At 37.2% G+C, this 21,176-nt stretch overlaps 1 protein-coding gene across 1 annotated transcript in view; it reads left to right on the top strand.

The window, feature by feature from the left end:
• Window positions 1–16,808, top strand: part of ell2 (elongation factor for RNA polymerase II 2) — a 39,752-nt gene extending 22,944 nt beyond the window's left edge. The window contains exons 6-12 of the mRNA XM_041245549.1: window positions 5,473–5,597; window positions 5,719–5,812; window positions 6,544–7,114; window positions 8,626–8,692; window positions 12,348–12,519; window positions 12,828–12,872; window positions 13,435–16,808. Of these exons, the coding sequence (XP_041101483.1) occupies window positions 5,473–5,597; window positions 5,719–5,812; window positions 6,544–7,114; window positions 8,626–8,692; window positions 12,348–12,519; window positions 12,828–12,872; window positions 13,435–13,545 (1,185 nt within the window). The 3' untranslated portion in view covers window positions 13,546–16,808. The remainder of the gene's footprint in view (window positions 1–5,472; window positions 5,598–5,718; window positions 5,813–6,543; window positions 7,115–8,625; window positions 8,693–12,347; window positions 12,520–12,827; window positions 12,873–13,434) is intronic.
• Window positions 16,809–21,176: the final 4,368 nt, after the last annotated feature.

Raw genomic sequence — 21,176 nt, 5'->3', positions numbered from 1 at the left:
TTTGACAACAAAATATGTAGGCCTACACCCGAACAGCACTACAGATGTGCTGCCCAATGGAGCAAAGCTTCAATCAAAAGAAAAGAAAGACGCAAACTCAAATGCACTCCAGAAATAATGGACATTTTATTTAACAAACACGTTTAAGAACCTATGTTTAAGTTACAGTAACAGTCTTCATCAGGGTGACAGTTCATAAGGTTTTTTCACAGTTTAGCAGTCATACATTGGAATACAACTTTGAAACAAAAAAAAACAACTAGGATATTTTCTTCAAATGTTTTCAATATCATTACCGGGTAAATAAGATTTTTTTATTTATTTTTTTTGCATAAAAACTATACACATTCTATCTCTAGGTCCTAAAAGACCTCATTATTATGACGAGGTCTCACTTCATAATAACATCTGATTGAGTAGCATCCAGTCAAAGTTTGCAAGCTTGGCAGAGCAACGGGATGGCTCTGGCTCTGAAATTTTGCTCACAATATTGTGTAATACGTAGCATGTACAACCTGGTCTCTCCAGCCAGACAAAGCATTTTTCTTCCCAAGCTGTACCATGCAATTCACCTCTACTTCATCAAGGATCTTGGTTATCTGGCCGACATATGGCTTATCATATTTGACGATCACAAAGCGTCCCATGGCATACTTATACGCTTCATCCTCACTATCAGCAGAGTTAGAGAAGAGGTGATGCTCTTGGTTCATTCATAATTTGGGGACCTGGCTCTCCAATTTCCGTTTCATTAATTTCGGGCACTTTGGGCAAATCTAAATCGCTATCCTGTACAGGGATTTCTAGAGATGGTGGGGTCAAATCCAGCAAAGCATGTAGTTCCCTCTCCTCCTTTTTGCCTTTTTCTTGCTTTTGCACCCTCTTTCTTAATTTCTGCTTTTGTCCTTCTGAATTTTTTCATGTTAAATGTAGGGATTTCACCCATGGCCGGCTTTTCTTTATCTGTAAAAAATTTCAGAAGAAAACAGAAAAATGCACCCCATAATTGTGATTTTAAATATAAACTACAATGAATGACTCTCTGTCTGAATAGTATTTTATAATTATTCTGGCACATAAGAAATTACAATTGGTTGTCACTCAAACGAATTGTCCATTTACTTCATGCATCTCTGTCTCGGGAGCACCTCCCTCCTATTAGGATCTGTGTTGAGTTTCTCCCTGTACTTCCTAGTTCTCTCTGCACTATTTCCAGTCATTATGATGTGTTGTCTGACTCAAACTTTTATGTTACTGTAATAAGATGAGTGAAAACATGATCATTGCTATTTTATATATAGTTATTTTTCCCAATGAACAGTTGATAGCTATTTCCACACTTTAAAAAAAGTGTGGAAATAGCTATCAACTGTTCATAATGTGATAAATATATAACTATGTTAAGTATTATTATGAGAAGCAGCTATTTTTTTACAAATATAATTATACGGACTCAAAAAGAAGACAACTGTGTCCTCTGGTATTTAGGAATTTACTGATTCTTTGTTTACTTAAGGCCTCATTATAGCCAGCTGCACAATTCAATTACATTGGAGGTATTCTGTAGGGTTTTTTCTTTGATAATGTAATTTATTAGCCGATAATTGTATTATAATAATATTTAGGGTGTCGCTCCAAAGGACATTAAGTTGATACACAATCAGAAGGGTATCAGAAAACCTGAATTATTTAGATATTTCAAAGACAATCTCACCTTCTCCTCACAGCATGTGCTCTGCCAATGTGTTCTGGACTTCCTGTTCGAATGGGTCCTCAATTCCAGAATAGACGTCCAAATAAAATCATGTTTTTTAAACACAAAACTTGTGTCACACCAGAGGACACGAGTTTGAGGGACAAAACTTAGGAAACTGGTAAAATGTACAAGTAGCTAAGATTAACTGTGTTTATAGGACAAAGTATGAATGTGTAAAGTTATGCCAGGAACATAGATAGATTTTATAACAATTTAAGTAGATTTATTAGTGTTTCACTTTTTACAGCTTTGCTCAGGACAGTCTCAGCTCAGATATTATGCAAAAACTGAAAATATTAGTAGATTATGTCTGAAATAGATCATGACGAGCATTGTCATTATGCAATAGTTTATTTTCTACTTTTCCTATAGTTTTTTTTTTTTTTTTTTTTTTTTAAATTGGGACATCAAAAATGCCATGGCACGTCAAGTGGCCATTTACAGGCGTATTTAATCAGGGCTCAGAGTTAATGTATATTTGGTAGCATTTTGGTACCCAAAACTTAATTTGCTATTTTTTTTATGCATTAGCATTTTTCTGATACCTAACGCTGCAGTTTGATAACCATGAATGGACACGTACAGAATTGCCGGTTAGTTTTACATTTTTTTAAACGCTTACATTAACAACGTCAGTACATTTGCAAGGTATGAAGTTTTATTTTGTAGAAGTTAAAATTAAGTAACTGTTAACATTACAGTTTTTATAAGATAACAGGCAATGACCTAACAGGATATTAAATTTATTCAGTGTCTAAAAAATGTTAATTTAATCTGTCATGGTGAATGACAGCTCCAGTTTTGTTATGTTAACCCTGGTTTCACCCACACAAAAAATGAACACAATAGATCATTATTACTTTACAATTCTGACCTACGAAGAAAAAAACAAAACGGGAGGAAATAGCTAACTATATTGCATTTATATAGCGCTTTTTATTCAAAAGTATTGCAAAGCACTGTACAGTACATAGCAGAAAAAAACACAAATTTGTATAGCAACTGCCACAATTAGACCTTTTAAATAACAGTACGCACACATTTGAGTTAAATTAAAACCTACGAAGAGCCATTTTTATGAAAGTGTGTTTTTAGTCTTGACTTAAACTGTAACAGTCCCAGCTTCCCTGACAAACGAAGGCAGAGCATTCCATAATTTAGGAGCTCAACAAGAAAAAGCCCTGCCTCCCATGTTGCTTTTGTTGACCCGAGGAATAACCAGCAACCCCGCATCATGTTATCTGAGTTCAGTTTGGAAGATAGAGGATAAGTAACTTCTGCAAATAACTAGGTGCTAATCCATTCAAGGCCTTGGATGTTAACGGCAAAATCTTAATCAATTCTATACTGCACAGGGAGCCAGTGTAAAGAGGACAAAACGGGTAATATGTTCACATTTCCTGGTTTTAGTCGGAATTCTAGCAGCGGTATTCTGAACAAGCTGCAAGCAGGATACCACACGTTTTGTAACACCAGAAAAAAGTGCATTTACAATAATCAGATCTAGATGAAACAAAGGTATGCATTAGACTCTGGGAATCGGATACAGAAAAAATTGGTTTAAGTTTGGCTATTTCTCAAATGGTAAAAAAATACTTTAAATTCCCTAATATGAGTCTCAAATGAGAGATCAGGATCATAGATGACCCCCAAACTCTAATTTTTTGTTTGAGTTTTGAGGAGAGACTGCAAGGGTCGAGCTCATGTAATCCCACTTTTTCTTTTAGTTGATTGTGAGCCCACTAGCATAATCTCTGTTTTATCTGAATTAGTCAAATAGCAGGTTTGACTAATTAAAACAGTCCATTACATGTTCTTATTGTAATGTCAAAGTTAAAACTTCAAAAGACGAATAACCTTCAACAATTTCCTGTTTTGATTCTAAGTTCACTACGGAAAACAGTAGCAAGTCCACCTCCCTGCCCAGTAGAGCGAGCTTTCTGGAAAAAAGAATAGTTAGGTAGAGAAGCCTCAATCAGGGAAACATTGTCATTCGGTCCAAGCCAAGTTTCAGTTAGAGAGAATATCAATGTTGTAATCCTGAATATAATCACTAATTTTAATGGAGCCTTATTAGACAGAGACCTGACATTTAAATAAACCTAGGTGTTGCGTACTTCTATTTGAACTAGTGAAACATGTGCTTTAACAAATGTTATATGTAATGTATACCCACGCTATAACGCCCTTCATTATAACCCTTATAGCCCTTCTTTTTGAACTGCGTTTTTAATTTGTTAGTGAATAGGATAAATCAAAGGCAGAATACTGCATACATGAGACGAACAAGTACGTGTAATTGTTTCTTTTGTTCACAGTATCGTCTCGTTAACTTATTCCAATAGTTTATTGTTCCTTTTGATTGTCCTTTTGCTACAACGAACCCCTCGATATAACAAACAAAAGGCTTAGACCCCAGCAGGTTTGTTGTAGTGAGGTTGTGCTGTGTGTGTCGGTAGATAGAGCACCATCAAGCTATACTTGCACAGATGGGTAACTAATGTCACTGTTTTAATAAAACAAAGCCAGTTTTTTGGGGTTTTTTTTATGTTGATTGATAGCCATTATTGTGTTATTACTAAGTTAATTTGTTAGTGTACAGCATTTAAAAATGCAGTGAAAAGGCAGGGTGGGAGAATTACATATTTATGAACAAACCAGTTAGTGTAACACGTTGCATGAATTTTTTAAATGTAGTGGTACTGTGCTGGAATTGGCTTTCATTTTCAAAACAGCTTGGTTGTGGTTGTAACCTTATTTTAGAAGGTCATACAATGGATTAAATAATAATGTGGCACACATTACATTTTTTTTTTTAAATCGCTGCCTTTTCATAGGGGTGGGATTTGTTAGTTACCAAAATCTGTCAACATCTGAAGACAGAAATAATTTCGTACCACTTAATTTGCACCGATGAAACATAACCTGGTCAGCCGTACTGATGGCATATCAGATGCTTAATGTAAGATATGGTTGCATTCATGTAAACTTAAGGATAAAACAAAATAGGAATTGCTTTAGTTCCATTACTTAGTTGAGCAGAAGGTGGTTTCAATAATTACTTTCTGATTTTAAATATAGGCCTACTATGTGATATTTTGGGATATTCATTTTTTTTCCAATTTTTTTTTTTATTTAAATGTCGAAATAAGCTGCTTCTGAAATAAGCAACTTCAAGCTTGGGGTTTTGCACAAGTACTGTGTTTGCATCAAAAACATGATTTTTCTACTGCATTCAGTTATAAAGAGCAGCCAAGGTAAAGCTGCTTCTGTTGTAAAACTGAAAAAAAAGGTTCAATATCTGAACATGAATCTGTTGGTGAATTTACTGTACTCAAACCTTTTATGTCTTGCTATATGTCGGTACATTGCGTTTGTGCGTTTTTTTTTTTTTTTTTTTGATTTAGCAAGCATGAGAATTTCACTGCAAGCCATGAACTACTGACTCTGCATTCTCTCAAATAGTAGCGTTTCATATTATAGCACTGTACTTCATATGTTTACAAACCTGCAGTGTGCTATCTTGTGATATAACTAAAGAAATGAGGCATGTACTCTAGCCTACAGCTTTAGGATGCTTGCAAAATCTGCCCATCAATTTTTATATAACTCCTCTTTAGTGTTGTAACAAGTATTTTACAACAAATAATGGTTTAGCTCAGTCCTTTAAGAAGCCTTTTTTCCAATCCTTTTTGCATTTTTTTTTTTTTTTGCAGGTCGCTAATCTGAACCCAAAGGATAACTCGTACACACTGAAGGAATATGTGTACAAAGAGATTCAGAAAGACTGGCCTGGATATTCTGAAGAAGACAAACAGCAGCTAGAACGTGTGCTTGCCCGGTACTTTAAAACAATAGACAATTAAAGGAATACAATGCTGAATTGATCATACTACACAGGTCATTTTGCATAACGTAATTATGGTTCTGTGTTTGTGTTCCCCTTCCTTTCTGCTCCACAGTAAATTAGGGATGCCCTTGAATTCCACAGGACTGTCAGAAGCTCTTCCCTCAAGTCCACCCAAAGATAATGTTTCTGCATCTCTTCTCTCTCAGGTAATTTCATGTGCCAGAAAGAACTAATGTTAGACATGGGAAGTTATTTTAATAACGTGCAAACAAATGTCAACTGTACATTAAAATGCTTATTTACCAAGCCCCGCCACTTCATCTCTTTCACTGTACATTTTCAAATTGCTGTTGCTGTATCTGTCCCCACCCCTCTAACTGAAGCAACAACTGTGCATTGGGCAGAACTAGCTGCTGTGGGGGTGGAGGCTCGCGGTAGGAAGTACCCTGTCAGGTAGTCAGAATAATAAACAGGCAGACGTACATGCAGTTTTTGCATTGGTATCCTCGAACATGAATGAAAACATCTACAGAACCGTAATAGTTCATACAAGTTAGGTTTTGTTTGCTGAAACAAGTTTTCTTCAAGTACATACTGTTTATGATTCAATGGACCTCTGAACACAAAATCGGGTCGTCTTCACAGTAGGTTGTTTGTGCTAAAGGAATTTTCTTTTGGTAATCCTTGTCTGCACAAAAGATGCAACAGTGTAAAATAAAAGATTCTGCAAGAAATTGTATTTTAAAGAGCTATGTTTGTATTTAAGTAAATGGTACTTAATGCAATATCAGTTCAAGGAAGAAGCACTTAACTTCCAACACTGACACTAGATACACTGTACAACTGTTCAATTACCCAGTGTTTGTTCATATATATATGTAAATCAATATACACAATGGTAAAATGCTAACTGAAATGTCCACTTTTATTTCTTCAGAAACGACTCCTGGAAGGGGACTTTATCGATCCTTTGATGCCGAAGAAATCACGAATCTCCCACCTTACAAATCGCGTCCAGCCGACCCTGAACGACCACTTGTCTCCGCCCAGAGAACAGAAACCTTCATCAACTTCCTGTCCGACCCCTCCACCTTGCCCTCCCCCTTCTCACCTCCCTTTGTCCCGCCCACCTCTCCCCCACAATTCCAACTCCCCCAGCACACCTGAGGGAGTGGGGACACAGGACCTCCCTGTGGACAGCTTCAGTCAAAACAGGAACGCTTACGAGAACCAGCCGGACAAATCTGCTTCTCTGACTCTCAAGGCGAGCTGCGCTCTGCCTCTTCCACTTGTATCGAAGAGCTCAGAGCAGCCTCCAGGCACAGAATACAGCCCCCCGCAGAGCAAGAAGTCCAAAAAGAAATCTAAGAAACACAAGGACAGGGACAGGGACAGGGAGAACAAGCATAAGATTGAGAGGACTGACGAAAACCCCCCAAAAAAGCATGTTGAGGCTGAAATGGACACCACCCCACAGATGGAGAAAAACACAAATTCAGATAGAGAAGGTACACATGCTTTTTCCTGATTTTTACTTTAAAACCCTGCAGTAAACTGAACCGCAACGTTGGTGATGGCTGAGGCTCCCTGTGCAAAATTTTATCAAAAATGAGCCATTAAAGTATTGCGCTTGTGTATTAAACAATGATTCTCAGCTCATTGGTAGCTGAAGTACTTCATACAGTTATCTAGTGTGGGGGGGAACTCGCTCACTGGAAAGTTTGTACAGGTGCTTCTGGTAGAGTACACAGCATTTGGAAAAGTACATGGCGTACTTTTTAAAAAGCATTATCGTAAAGTACATACTAAGTTCCACACTGAAGAATGAAGCCAGTCATTTGCGATTTTTGCAATACAAATGGAGATGAATGATTCAGACTTATCCATTAAGTTTGCCTTGAATGTTTGTCCAAAAGTTTATTTTAAGAACAATTAGATTATTCATTAACATGAACAATCCAGTTAAATGTCCTTCAACTGGCTGTGAAATGCATGTACAACGGGGGCTGACTATAGCTTCAGTAGTCCAGAGCTTTAAAAATACTGAAAGAAAATGAAATACATTGAACGTTTTTGACTGGAAGTCTTCCTCAATGTCTTTTGACACACTTAGTTTTTTTTTTTGTTTTTTTTTAATATTTCTAAACCTTTAGATGCATTTGGAATGAAAATGCACTACAAGGATGCATTGTATTAAAAATGAGTATTTTCTAAAAGATCTTGTACGTCATAGAAATGTCTCCCCTAATATGAGCTAATTGACCATGTTATGAAGGAGGATCAGGATGCTTCATTTCACTAGAGCAAGCACAGTTAATGTGCAGCAGAAAAACTATTTAACTTCAAACAAGATTTTCTTTTTAGGCTGACTGTAAATATCTGTGCTGGATAGCATCAGCATGGAACGTAGCCGGAAAGTTTCTACAGCTTTTGAATATGAGATGGAATTGCAGCCAGTCCCCAAAGTCTTTTCTGGCATCAGTGGAGAGATTCATGAATCATGTCATTCAACATATTAAAATACCAGAGTGCTCCTTTTTATCCAATTAAACTTGGTTAGCTGCTATTCAACCTAAATATTTACAGTATCATAACAATTTATGAACATGTTATTTACTGTAGTGCACCCTTTTAAAAGCTTAAGTTTTGACTACCTTTTTCTTGAATATGTTTACTTATACTTTGTAAACTAACGGACAGCACAGATTGAAAAAAAAGATTGCTCTTAAGTGTGTTCAGTTTTTGGTGTTAGGAAATTTGCATTACTCCACATTGGACACATTTGCCAGTGACATTCCAGTGCTGCCTGTGCTCTCAGGATGTTGTGGATCACCAACAACGGAGCATACTGGGCTGCTGATTGAGAATGGCTGTTTTGAGTTTGGAATCATTTTTGTAGTGAGCTATTCGGTCACAATTTCAATTGAGAGTTATGTATATGTTGTGACCTTCTAATCGGTTTGAATGAGTTTTTGTGTTACTTTGGGTTTACTGTAATAGACCTTTTCTTCTTTTACAGAAAAGAGAGAGACTTGCACAGACTCGACTGAGCTCTCATCAAGCACCAAATCTCCTGATTACTTGATGTAAGTAAAGAAAGGACTACTACTGTAGGCATCGTCATTTTTAACCTGCTTTTAAAAGCGCTTCAGAAACAGTGAGATCTTTGAATCGCTAGCAAGAAACACAAACTGTCATTTCATTCGTCATCCAAGTTCTTAAAGTGTGAGACGTATAGCATAGCAACATTGAGGACATGCTGCTAATTGTATTGAAGATATTACTCGGGTTTCAGGTTATCAATCTAAATCATGGTAACCTACTTTGGCATTGCTGTAAATCTGATCTTGGAGTTTATTTTGAGAACAATTCTAAATTAGATTTAGTATATACACTTGTGGCATGCTTTTCTACATGCTGTGGATGGAGGTCCTGGTGAAACTGGCATCAGTATTGTAGTTCATTCTTGGCACCTGGGTTATGTATGAAATAAGCCTCGAATGGTACAGTATTCTGCTAATTCCAGGTACAGCTATACTGAAGAGCAGGAAGTGCATTGTGGATTGGGGTGGAGTGTGCTTTGGTCGGTGCAACAGAGGACTGCTGTGCCTCGTGATGTAACCACAAACATGTTTGTAACTTGCACCAGAAATGTAGATAGCTAGTGTGTTCTGCAATGCTAGCCTAATTCCTGTGGTTGACAGGCAAAAATAGTCCATAATGTGAAAGTGAAATAAAATCTACAGATTGTTCTAAATTAATTACAAATATAAAGCAGAAAATAATTGATTGCATAAGTATTCACCACTTGCTATGACACACCTAAATAAGCTCTGGTGCAACCAGTTGTCTTTAGAAGTCACACAATTAGTTGAATGGAGACCACCTGTGTGCAATTAAGGTGTTTCACATGATTTAAGGTTATGTACACCTGTCTCTGGGAGGTCCCACAGCTGGTTAGTACATTTCCCAACAAAAAATGCATCATGAAGACTAAGGAACATTCAAAGCAAATCCGGAATAAGGTTCTTCAAAAGAACCAATCGGGTAGGATTTAAGAGAATTTCCAAGGCATTGAACATCCCCCGGAGCATAGTAAAGTCCATTATTAAGAAATGGAGAGAATGTGTCACAACTGTGAATCTGTCTAGAACAGGCAGTCCTCAAAAACTGAGTATCCGGGTGAGAAGGGCACTAGCCAGGGAGACCACCAAGAGGCCTATGGCAACTCTAAAGGAGTTATAGTCTTCCATGGCTGAGCTGGGAGACACTGTGTAGATTTTATTTTTCACTGACATTATGGACTTTTTGTGTTGATCAGTGGCAAAAACTCCTAATTAAATACATTTTGATTCCATGTTGTAACACAATAAAATGTGGAAAAGGGGGGGTGAATACTTTTGAGAACCACTTACACACACACTATATATGTATGTGTATATATATATATATATATATATATATATATATATATATATATATATATATATATATATATATATATATAAAAACACACACACACACACTCAGTGCCTTGCAAAAGTATTCAGACCCCTGACCAATTAAGAACATAAAGTTTACAAACGAGAGGAAGCCATTCGGCCCATCTTGCTCGTTTGGTTGTTAGTAGCTTATTGATCCCAGAATCTCATCAAGTAGCTTCTTGAAGGATCCCAGGGTGCCAGCTTCAACAACATTACTGGGGAGTTGATTCCAGACCCTCACAATTCTCTGTGTAAAGTGCCTCCTATTTTCTGTTCTGAATGCCCCTTTGTCTAATCTCGATTTGTGACACCTGGTCCTTGTTTCTTTTTTCAGGTCGACATTGTCAATACCTTTTAGAATTTTGAATGCTTGAATTAGTAATTCTCTCATATTACTGAATTACAAATGGTACATTGAAATTTCGTTCTGTTCGATATTTTATTTTAAAACACTGAAACTCAAAATCAATTATTGTAAGGTGACATTAGTTTTATGTTGGGAAATGTTTTTAAGAAATAAAAAGCTGAAATATCTTGCTTGCATAAGTATTCAACCCCCACACATTAATATTTGGTAGAGCCACCTTTCGCTGCAATAACAGCTTTAAGTCTTTTGGGGTAAGTATGTACTAGCTTTGCACACAGTGTCGGAGTGATTTGGCCCATTCTTCTTGGCAGATTTGGTCCAGGTTGTTCGGGTTGGTTGGACAACGCTTGTGGACCGCAATTTTCAAATAGTGCCACAGATTCTCAATGGGATTGTGATTAGGACTTTGACTGGGCCACTGTAGGACATTCACCTTTTTGTTCTTGAGCCACTCCAATGTTGCTTTGGCCTTGTGCTTGGTATCATTGTCCTGCTGAAGGGTGAATTTCCTCCCAAGCTTCAGTTTTTTAGCAGACTGAAGCAGATTCTCTTGCAGTATTTTCCTATGTTTTGCTCCATCCATTCTTCCTTCAATTGTAACAAGATGCCCAGTCCCTGCTGATGAGAAGCATCCCCACAGCATGATGCTGCCACCACCATACTTCACTGTAGGGATGGTGTGTCTTGAGGCATGGGCAGTGTTAGGTTTGCACCACACATAGCGCTTTGAGTTTTGGCCAAAAACCTCTATCTTGGTCTCATCTAACCACAAAACCTTTTCCCATATCGCAGCTGGGTCACTCTCATGCTTTCTGACAAACTCCAGACATGCTTTCAGATGGTACTTTTTGAGTAACGGCTTCTTTCTTGCCACCCTCCCATACAGACCAGTGTTATGCAGAGCTCTTGATATGGTTGACTGGTGCACAATTAATCCACTCCCAGCCACTGAACTCTGTAGCTCCTTCAAAGTGATTGTTGGCCTCTCTGTGGCTTCTCTCACAAGTCTCCTTCTTGTTTGAGCGCTGAGTTTTGAGGGACGGCCTTTTCTTGGCAGTGCCTGGGTGGTGTGATGCAGCTTCCACTTCGTATTGATCCAACTGTGCTTACTGGGATATGCAAACACTTGGATATTATTTTGTACCCTTTCCCTAATCTATGCATTTGTATTACTTTATCTCTAACTTCTGTAGAATGCTCTTTGATTTGAATTTTCCTTCAGATTCACAGCCTTACCAATGACCCTTCAACAGTGGGGTTTTTATCCAGAAAATGTGACAGCAACTTTAATGGTTCACAGGTGGAGGCCAATGGTAAGGTAATTGTGTCCTCGTTAGGGCAACTTCTTTTCATCGGTGCAAACTGGGAGCTTCCACAGCACAGGAGTTGAATATTTATGCAAGCAAGATATTTCAGTTTTTTATTTTTCTTAAGTATTTCCCAATATAAAACCAATGACACCTTACAATAATTGATTCTGAGTTGGTGTTTTAAAATAAAATATCAAACAGAATGAAATTTCAGTGTACCATTTGTATGAGAGAATTGGTCAGGGGTTTGAATACTTGTGCAAGGCACAGTGTGTGTGTGTGTGTGTGTGTGTGTGTGTATATATATATATATATATATATATATATATATATATATATATATATATATATATATATATATATATATATATATATATATATATATATATATATATATATATGGTATATATATATATAGCGTGCGTGTATATATATATATATATATACACATACACGTGTGTATGTGTGTGTGTGTATGTGTGTATATATATATATATATATATATATATATATATATATATATATATATATATATATAAAAAAATAAAAATCTCACTCCTGTTTTTTTCTTTTTAAACAGGAAGTACACTGCAATTGTCTCCCTTGGCCAACGTCAAACGTACAAAGACGACTTCAACGCAGAGTATGAAGAGTACAGGAATCTGCATGGCAGAGTGGAAAGCATCACCCGACGGTTTGCACAGCTTGATGCTGAGCGCAAACGAGTACCCCCCGGCACCAAGGAGCATCAGGTACTGACTTGACGTCACTGGATAGTCTTCCTGGAGCCTGACTGAATTAATCGCTTCTAAATATTCTTTACCTGATAGGAATCACAGAGCCTGTGTTACTGTCATGTGAAACCTCTGATCCATTTGTCAAACAGCTAGGGAAAGTGCCTGCATGGTGTATCTACATTTTTATATCGGATTAGTGACTTCTACACTGATGTTAAATCTTATTGCACAGTTACATTGTGCATACCATTGAACCAAGTAGTTATGATGTACATTTTAATCATTCTCCTCTAGTCAAGTAACATTGTGTTTTTCATTCTCAGATTATCCATGAAGAAGTATTACAAGAATATAAGAAAATGAAAATGGTTTGTGTGTTTTTAGCTTTTTTGTTAGATGAGTAGTACATTTACCACAAGCTGCTAGTTGTTTCACACAGGCACAACAGTGTTCATCCTGTATTAAGTGGACAGATTGGCATTCATTTGACACTTGTCTGTTTGCTCTGTGAATATAGTGCATAGTGCTCCATATTTATATGCATTTGTGGCAAAATATAGAAAACTGCAGTGCTGGCAATACAACAACTATTACACGCACAAAGAAAATGTCTTAAGTGTAATTAAAATGTGCTTAATGCTGCTTTTATCATCTGTTGTGTCAGCATTTATCTGTTTTTTAAACTTCTGTGGTTTAGTTGATTTTGTAGATAAATTAACCACATCCTGAAAGTAACTAGGATGTGTTGCAAGTGATTATTCTGGAGAATTATTGATTTTGTTAAGTACTTTGTTTTGTTGAGACCAGGTAGTGGTCTGGATAATAGATGGCGGTCTGCTTAACTAACTTCCACTCTGTACTGGATTAGCATTTATAAGAACTGAACTATGGGAGGAAAACTATTTATTTCTCTCTTTTCAATTTCCTTAGAGTTGTCCCAACTACCATGAAGAGAAATGCAGGTGTGAGTATCTCCACAACAAGCTGGCTCACATTAAGAGACTAATAGCAGAGTTCGACCAACAGAGGGCACAGCCGTGACACTAAGAGCGCTGGGGCTGCTCTGTGGAGCCCCTGCTTTCTCCGGACGATGATGTGAATAAACAACGCTTATTTATTTAAAAAGAAATTCCAAAGTTACTCTAGAATTGGTATTACTGAAACTCTGTTTTAAAGAATACAAAAGTTTCAGGAACAGGTGACTTGAGGTAAATTTATTTTCCTTATTAATGCTTTAATGTTTTTAGTTGTTTAATGTTTTCATTTTCTTTTTGGGATTCCTGAGTAATTGAAAGCTGCTCTCCTCCCTCCCAAATTCCCTTTTATCCCGGTTTTCTCAAAGTAGACTTGTTTGTGCAAAATAGCTGTATCTCCACATTGGGGATCCAATGGTTGCGAGAATTGTGTGCAGAAACTATTAATGTGGCAAAAACGGTGGTGGGGGGGGGGGCACTAATGAAAAGGGGGTTGGATAAACAAAGGTCTGTTATACCTGTCTGTCTTTGATCTTATTAATGCAAACCCTTTGCCTTAAGTGGTAGGAGGTTTCAGAAGCAATTTGCACAAAAATGATAAACTAAAAAAGTAAGTGTTAGAAGTTTGTTCTGGAGGGTGTAGACGATTTGTGTAATATGGCACTAAACAGCCTATACTTCTCAAAAGTAACCTTTTATTATGCTACGTCAACCCTTCATTGCAAACGTTGCCTTAAGATGTTTGCTTATATACACTCTGTAGTAAAACCAATATCTACACTGCTTCCCAGTCTGTTGGACTAATGGGGAGCACATGGTGGCCTACCAAGTATGGGGGATGGTGTGTGTGTGTGCAAGGAGGTGTGCTTGTATGCATGCATGGGGGAAAGAAAAGTAAAAACAGGATTTAAAATAAAATAAAAAAGCTGCTGCTCATAGTAGGCCCAAACACTCAGGATAAACAGAGTGTCGTCGTTGGTATTTTCCTGTAAACTTGTAACTTCCTGTTGTGGAAAGGAAAAAGAAAGTTGATTTAAAGATCTGTAGTTTGGAGTAAAAAAAAAAAAAAAAAAGTGTGAAATCACGTAGGAGACATTTGTATACTGCTATATATTTTTGAGAAGAGAAATTCTATGCAAAGAAGCCGTCGCCTACATGAACTGTGTATTCAACAAATGTGTTCCTCCTGATCACCAGGATTTGTAGAGCAGATGTATTTAAAATATACTGTGATCATCGAATAGCACAAACTTTGAGTTTCAGTTCTATCTTTTCTGTACTATAACAAAGTTGTTGTTTTTTTTTTCTTTTGATTTTTAACCATCACAGTAAGTTTATATGGGAACACTGTTCTTGGGGTGGATGAACCTTAAGATTTATTAATTGTCCTTTTTTGTTTTGTTTCTTTTCAAAGTGCTGCCTATTGAAAAGGGAAGCATTGTGTTTATAAAACTGAATGTTAGAATGTTTGCCAAATTGCTTTTGGTATATCTAGAAAAACTGTTTACTCTCCAGTGTTAGCAAGGGGTTTTTGTGTATGAACCAGTAACCCAGAAAATCTACCCAGTTTCAAGTTTGATATTTATGTGGAAATCAAATGGGCATGAAGATTTGATATAAATACCGGGCTGCGTTTGTGACAAATGTATACCAGACGGTGCAAATAGAAATGAACTGAGCTAGATATCTGTTTATTTCACCACAAATGCATCTTTCTGATTGGAGTCTGTAACCTTAAAATAAACAGAGGCTTGCACAAGGTACTTGCACATTTTGCAGCAAATGGAGAAGCATTTAGATGATTTGCTGACACGCTACTTTTTGGAGTGGTTGCTCATAATTTTATTATGTGGATAGTGGTGTCAGTCACTTCTTGAACCAGAATATTTTAATGCTGAAAATGTGTAGCTTTAAATATGCAACTCATTTGATAGGGGATGTTGTAATCCAAGCACAATGGAATGTCACACTGTAACTTGGATACTATGGAAGACAGACCTGAGGTAACTGAACTTCACACAGCCTCGTTTAGTCTCTGCAGTAGACTACTCGTGGTTTTGTGTACTTGTTCTGGCCTTGGCTTCTGTGCTATTGAAATAATAGCAACTAGTTTAGGTATTTATTTAGAAGGAAAAAAATGGAATTGTTGCCTTTTTACAAGTAGTTTTTTTTTGTTTGTTTTCTGGTTTACTGTGTTGAGCAAAACACTGGTGCTGGAGAGTGCATTGTTGTTTTTTTTTATTTTCAATCAAATGTTCATCTGCACTAAAGGCCAGTCAAAATTGTTCAGCAAAGATAATGAATTGGTTCTGTCTTGCACAAAAATAGCCTTGTATTTAGTTCTCTACCTTCTTGGATGTGCTGCATTAGTAAGCAGCTCTTCAGTTCAGTCATTTGTACAATGGGTTATATTCCAATTGCAACCAGTTAAGGTGCAACATCTCAGTAGCCCAGTCTCCTTCTATTAAAGGCTGTTTCCAGAACAAACGTGATTGAACAATGTTTGCCTGGCCTTTTAAAAATAGCAAATGTTATCCCCTTGCCTGTGACTGGCAGAATCTCAAATAATATATGATTTATTTAAGCCTTCCACAATTTTAATATATTGTAATTATATATAGTATTACCTGGAGTTCTGGACATTAAATGCCCGTAACTTGCATTTTTTTTTGTTTGTTTTGTGTAAGAAGCATTTCAAGGTTGTTTTTTTATGTATTTTTTTTTTTTTTTTTTTTTTTTTTGTTAGGAAAATGGACAGGGTAAAACCAGCACAGTGCCTCTGGCATTAAAAGGGGGCACATATCTTTAACTGCCCGGTTTAGTTCAGTGTGTGTCTTAAAAGCTTGAATTCACTGTGATTCTGGCAAGTGCAATGTGGTATTGCATGGTGGCGGCAAACCCCACATCATGCCAGGCTTATTGTGTTATTTTTATTCTCAAATGAGAATCCTTTCTTGTGAGCACTAAACCTATGCCTAAAACTAAACCAGTCCAGTTCATTAAATCTCTGATGGAAACTAAAAGCAATCGGCAAGAAATTGAACCATTTTGCTTTTTCAAAGTTGCAGTGTTCCTCTAGCAAATCCACTTTATTAATATACATTTTTTCATCCTAAAGTAGAAATGTACATTTCCTTTTGCAATACATTTTAAATGTGTTTATTCACAAACTCTAATATCATGCAACCTACTTACAGCTATGGCCAAGTGTCCAATGAAACCTGCTGAATGTTTTCCATATACTTTAATTGAAAAAATGTTACCTTTTGAAATCTAACATGATTTGTAGTTTATTGGATTTACGTGATACATTAAATAATCTACATTATGTTCATATAGTGTGTGTGTGTGTGTGTGTGTGTGTGTGTGTGTGTGTATATATATATATATATATATATCTCCAATCCTAAAATTGTAGGTGATACTAAACTTTTTGCCAGAGCTGTAGAAAGGGGGTGCTGTGACTTCGGTTCATTCCATTCTTATTTTTTGGTCGTCCCCTTAACTGTTCACATTGTCTCTAACCACAGCCAGCATACTGCATTCAGTCTTGTGTTCTCAGCTGATGTACAGTATGCCACCAAGTTGGCATGTTTTCCACAGCAGCTTTTGAAGTCTTCATCTAGCTAATTATTAGCACAAGTGTTTCTGATTCCCTTTCCTTCAGCGATCCTGATGGAGAAAGCTGCAGTATATGCCAGCACTTCTACATTTTTGGAAAACAGCTGTGACCCTTGATGTAGCAATGTGAAGGAATAAGCAGTTGGATAACTGGATTTAGGAGGCAGTCTAAAACCTGGAAGTGTCCTGTCAGTTCAGAAAAAGAGTATATAAATAAGTGCTAATGGTGATTTTCATCACTCCAAACATTTAAGCCATTTCTCATTTGGGCCATTAGATTTTTTGAAAAGAAGCTGCAAGAGCAGGAACCTTTTATGAGCCAAGGCTGCCCTTCTGTGTATGTATTGCAGCAGTTCAATAAAATGTCTACTTTTGCACATGTGTGTCTTGTTAACGGTCTGGGGTGAAAGGGAGAGGAGGGGGTTACTTCATGAGTTCATGACAGGTCTTAGGGAGCAGGTAATGTCTCTTGTAGTGGTTGGGCTAAAACAGGACTTTTATGCTGTTTTAAAAAAAGAAACAAAAAAAACACCTCAATTTAAAGGTGAAACAGCTTTCATAGTAAATACTGTAATTTTGGCCATGGTTTGCAAAACTCCATCTTCTAGACCCTTCTCCTTTTAAGCGTCTGTACTGTAACTCCCACTGTTCAGATCAGTCTCATGGAGAATGCTGTTGAAAACATTGTACTCGTCTGCCCTGTGGCTCTTCCTGTTGCTGAGTGTTTAAACACATCCTCCCATTCACCAGAGAGCAAACAGGCTTCCTGGTGCAACACGTGAACTTAAAATGTTGCTTTATGCAAATCCATTGCCCAGCAGTTCAAGCACTTGCCTCTGTGTTCTTATCTTCCATTTATTTATTTATTTTTTTAAATCAAAAGGGGGACAATGTGAATATATTTCAATATGATTCCTATTTAGTTATTTTTTTTTTCTGTAAATGATATTCATGTTTCCATTTATTTGCCTTATCTTTTTATTTTGTGTAGTTTGAACATATTTCAATTTTGTGCTGCAAAAATACTATTTTCAGGATATTTTTAGCATATTCTTTTATTATAAGAAACATTTGACACTATTTTTTAAAAACACCCACTACATAACAATTCCCATTTTACAACCACTATACATATATAGTTTTGCATTCTTACAGGCTGTACATTTTGCCATTTCCCTCATTTGTAATATTTATTGGATTTATTTTTAAACTTTATTATTTTTGTAGTTCAGTATGTACGGGCAACTCTGGTCCTACAGTGCCATTACTTTGGGCTTATATATTTTTTTTCAAGTAAAAATTGATTGGAACGAAGTCCCGGTTAACCATTTAATGGCACCTATGTGTTCAACTGAGTAACTATATAGGTCAGGTATGAACAAGGCCTAGGTTTGGAATGCAGCGGAACAGCCACAGGTGAGCAGCACTGCTGTCAACCTTCTGACCAAAATAAACAATGGCCTCCAGGCTGAGTCAGTAGTTGTTAACAATAACCATAAGTTCATAGTAGCAATGAGTGGCTAAAATCAAGAGTAAGTTGCTTTGAATATCCTTTTAATTGCATTTTTACATTTCCTGGGACTGAATAGACTCATTCAAAGCATGTGACAGTGTGACCTTTCAACTGGTAGCCCTGTCTACAAAAATGTGGCGAGGATGGGGCTTACAGATGGCATTGTATAAAAACTTTAAAACAGGTCAATGGTAGCTCAGTATTGGAGCAGCAGAACATGGAGCCATTTATAAAAGAGTAAGAGAAGTTATTGTTGGAGCTTTTACTTTTTAAGTTACCAGAATTGAAATAGGAGCTGAGTGATAATGTGAAGCTGGGCCATGTCTTCATATCCACATAGATCCTGGCCCTTTAGATACTCTGCTTTTTTATTTCATCTCCGCTCCATATTTTTACCCCAAAAAACATTTTCTCTGGATGAACTCCAGATGTCTTGTGGTGTTCTTCCGCAGCAGAGCATACACCCATTAATCTTGTGTTGAAATACTGCAGTAGGCTTGAGTGTCACGTAGCACGAGTGAGCTCACATATGGAAGAACACTTAACTGCTATCTATCGCCTAATTTAGCTGGAACATCTCAAGTGTAAATAAATCAATAAAGTAGCTACAAAGTCCAAGTGCAGCTGGGTGGACAAAAAGGAAAACCTAACTTTACAAGTAGCCCTGTGCCTGAAGTCCTATTAGGTTTGTAGAAAAGGCCCAGAGAAGCTTCTCAGTTTACAGTGCTGGAATTGGGCCCTACTGGAAAAAAGATCCCATTGGCTGGAGGTTACAGAGCTGACCATCAATTGCCTTTTACCAGCTCACAGTACAGTTAATCTTGCTGGGAGTTCTAATATGCTGCCGGTACAGCCAGCCAGTCTGGCAGCGTGCTGCATTCACCAGTTGTAGACTTTGCTCTATTTCCAGCTTTTTTTGACAGTTGGATTTTTTTTCCCCAGAGATACATTTTCACCAGATGCAATGTTACAAAATAAACTGCAATAAACTTGTTTTTCTTAAGCTCTTGTCATGACTGAGTAAGAATATCCAAGGCAATGTATACCTGAGGTCTAGGACCATTATCTGAATACTCAAACAAACTGTGCTTAAAATGTGAAATAAACTTTTGTTTACCAGCTAATTCAAAATAAAAGAATATCAGAACATTCTTTTACAATGTGAAAGAATATTCGAAAGATGAAAAATCTATATTTGCTCCAATGCTAATAATAACAATAAAAATAATGTCTGACACTTGGATTTATCAAAGACCATTTTGTGCTTTTTTCACATTGACTGCATGTTCAAGAAATGCATTGTTATTTGTGCGACAGGTTTCCAAGCAGGGATAGTATCTGTCAGGGCCTCCCGTTTTGGGTGACGGATCAGGGAGTCTCAAGGTTTTGACAGTATCAACAGAAGGTCCCTTGACTGTAATCCTGCTTCAGGGACCTCAATCCTCATGCAAAGAGCAACCTACCATGTCAGAGACTTATTGTGCCAAATCGTGTGCTGGTTTTGTGTGGAGTAAAGTCCACTAAAGGCTGGTTCACGTGCCAGTCTTGTAACAGTCTTGTACTAGAGCTGAAAAAAACAACTCTGTGACCACACCCTCAGGATCGCCAGGCAACTAGAGAGACTATAATTCTCCCTGTTAAAGTAAGAACCAGTTAAGGGTGTGAGAGCACCAAACTGAACTGAGCCCAGATCTCCAACTGCAAGTGTATTATGGTTAATGGTAAGTTCATAGGTAATAGTCTATTTATAAACTATTTAAAAAACAAAAATGACCAGCAAATATCAGATTTTTTTAACAGATGTCATCCATGTCTTTGCAGAGGCTGCCATCTGGTGGCAACATAAAGTAATGACAATAACCCTGAGGGGCATTCCATAAAAGGATAGATAGAAACACTGTTTTGGGTCTAGTCAGGGTTTCAGGGCTCAGCATGGCAGCGGTCTGGAATGGGCTGAACTGGGTGGGGCACTTCGCAGGGTTCATCGGGTGGGCACCTCCAAGGTTTTGAATTAAATTACAACTTGACTTGGAAAGAAACACGTGTTATAGCAAGCATTATATGGTACAACACTAGGTTAAAGGTTAAAGCTCCTTGCTGGAGAGCGAAATTGTCCCCACCCCTTCTTGGCTTGTCATATTGACTGACATGCTTTGCAGCCAGTGACCTGGGACGTGAAACAATAACAGTAAGGCAAGTAAACTGAGAACTGTCTTTAACCTGGAGCAGTGCTGTAACGTGTGCATCTACAAAGTGAATGAGTCGTCTTTGTTCTACAAAGATTGTATGTGCTGAGCTAACACGGAGAGAAGGGAGGGTTGCTCTGTAGTAATGTGACGTTAGAGACTTCAATTGAAAGACGAAAGTCCAACTACAGTACATAATAGTGAGGGGATGAAAAAACATTTAAAACCAAAGGGATTCCAGTGTTTTAATCATCCAGAAACAATATTGCAATTGTACCAATATATTTTTATAAAAAGTACTTCTATATATTGTTACTATAACAACTGTGGTATGGAGGTATTGTCATGCCATGCAATTATGTCACGATCGTGGCGATG

Source organism: Polyodon spathula, chromosome 1 (genome assembly GCF_017654505.1).
Source record: "Polyodon spathula isolate WHYD16114869_AA chromosome 1, ASM1765450v1, whole genome shotgun sequence".
In the NCBI taxonomy this organism is placed as follows: domain Eukaryota; kingdom Metazoa; phylum Chordata; class Actinopteri; order Acipenseriformes; family Polyodontidae; genus Polyodon; species Polyodon spathula.
Note: the sequence above shows the minus strand (reverse complement) of the source record. Positions and strands in the feature narration are given on the sequence as shown.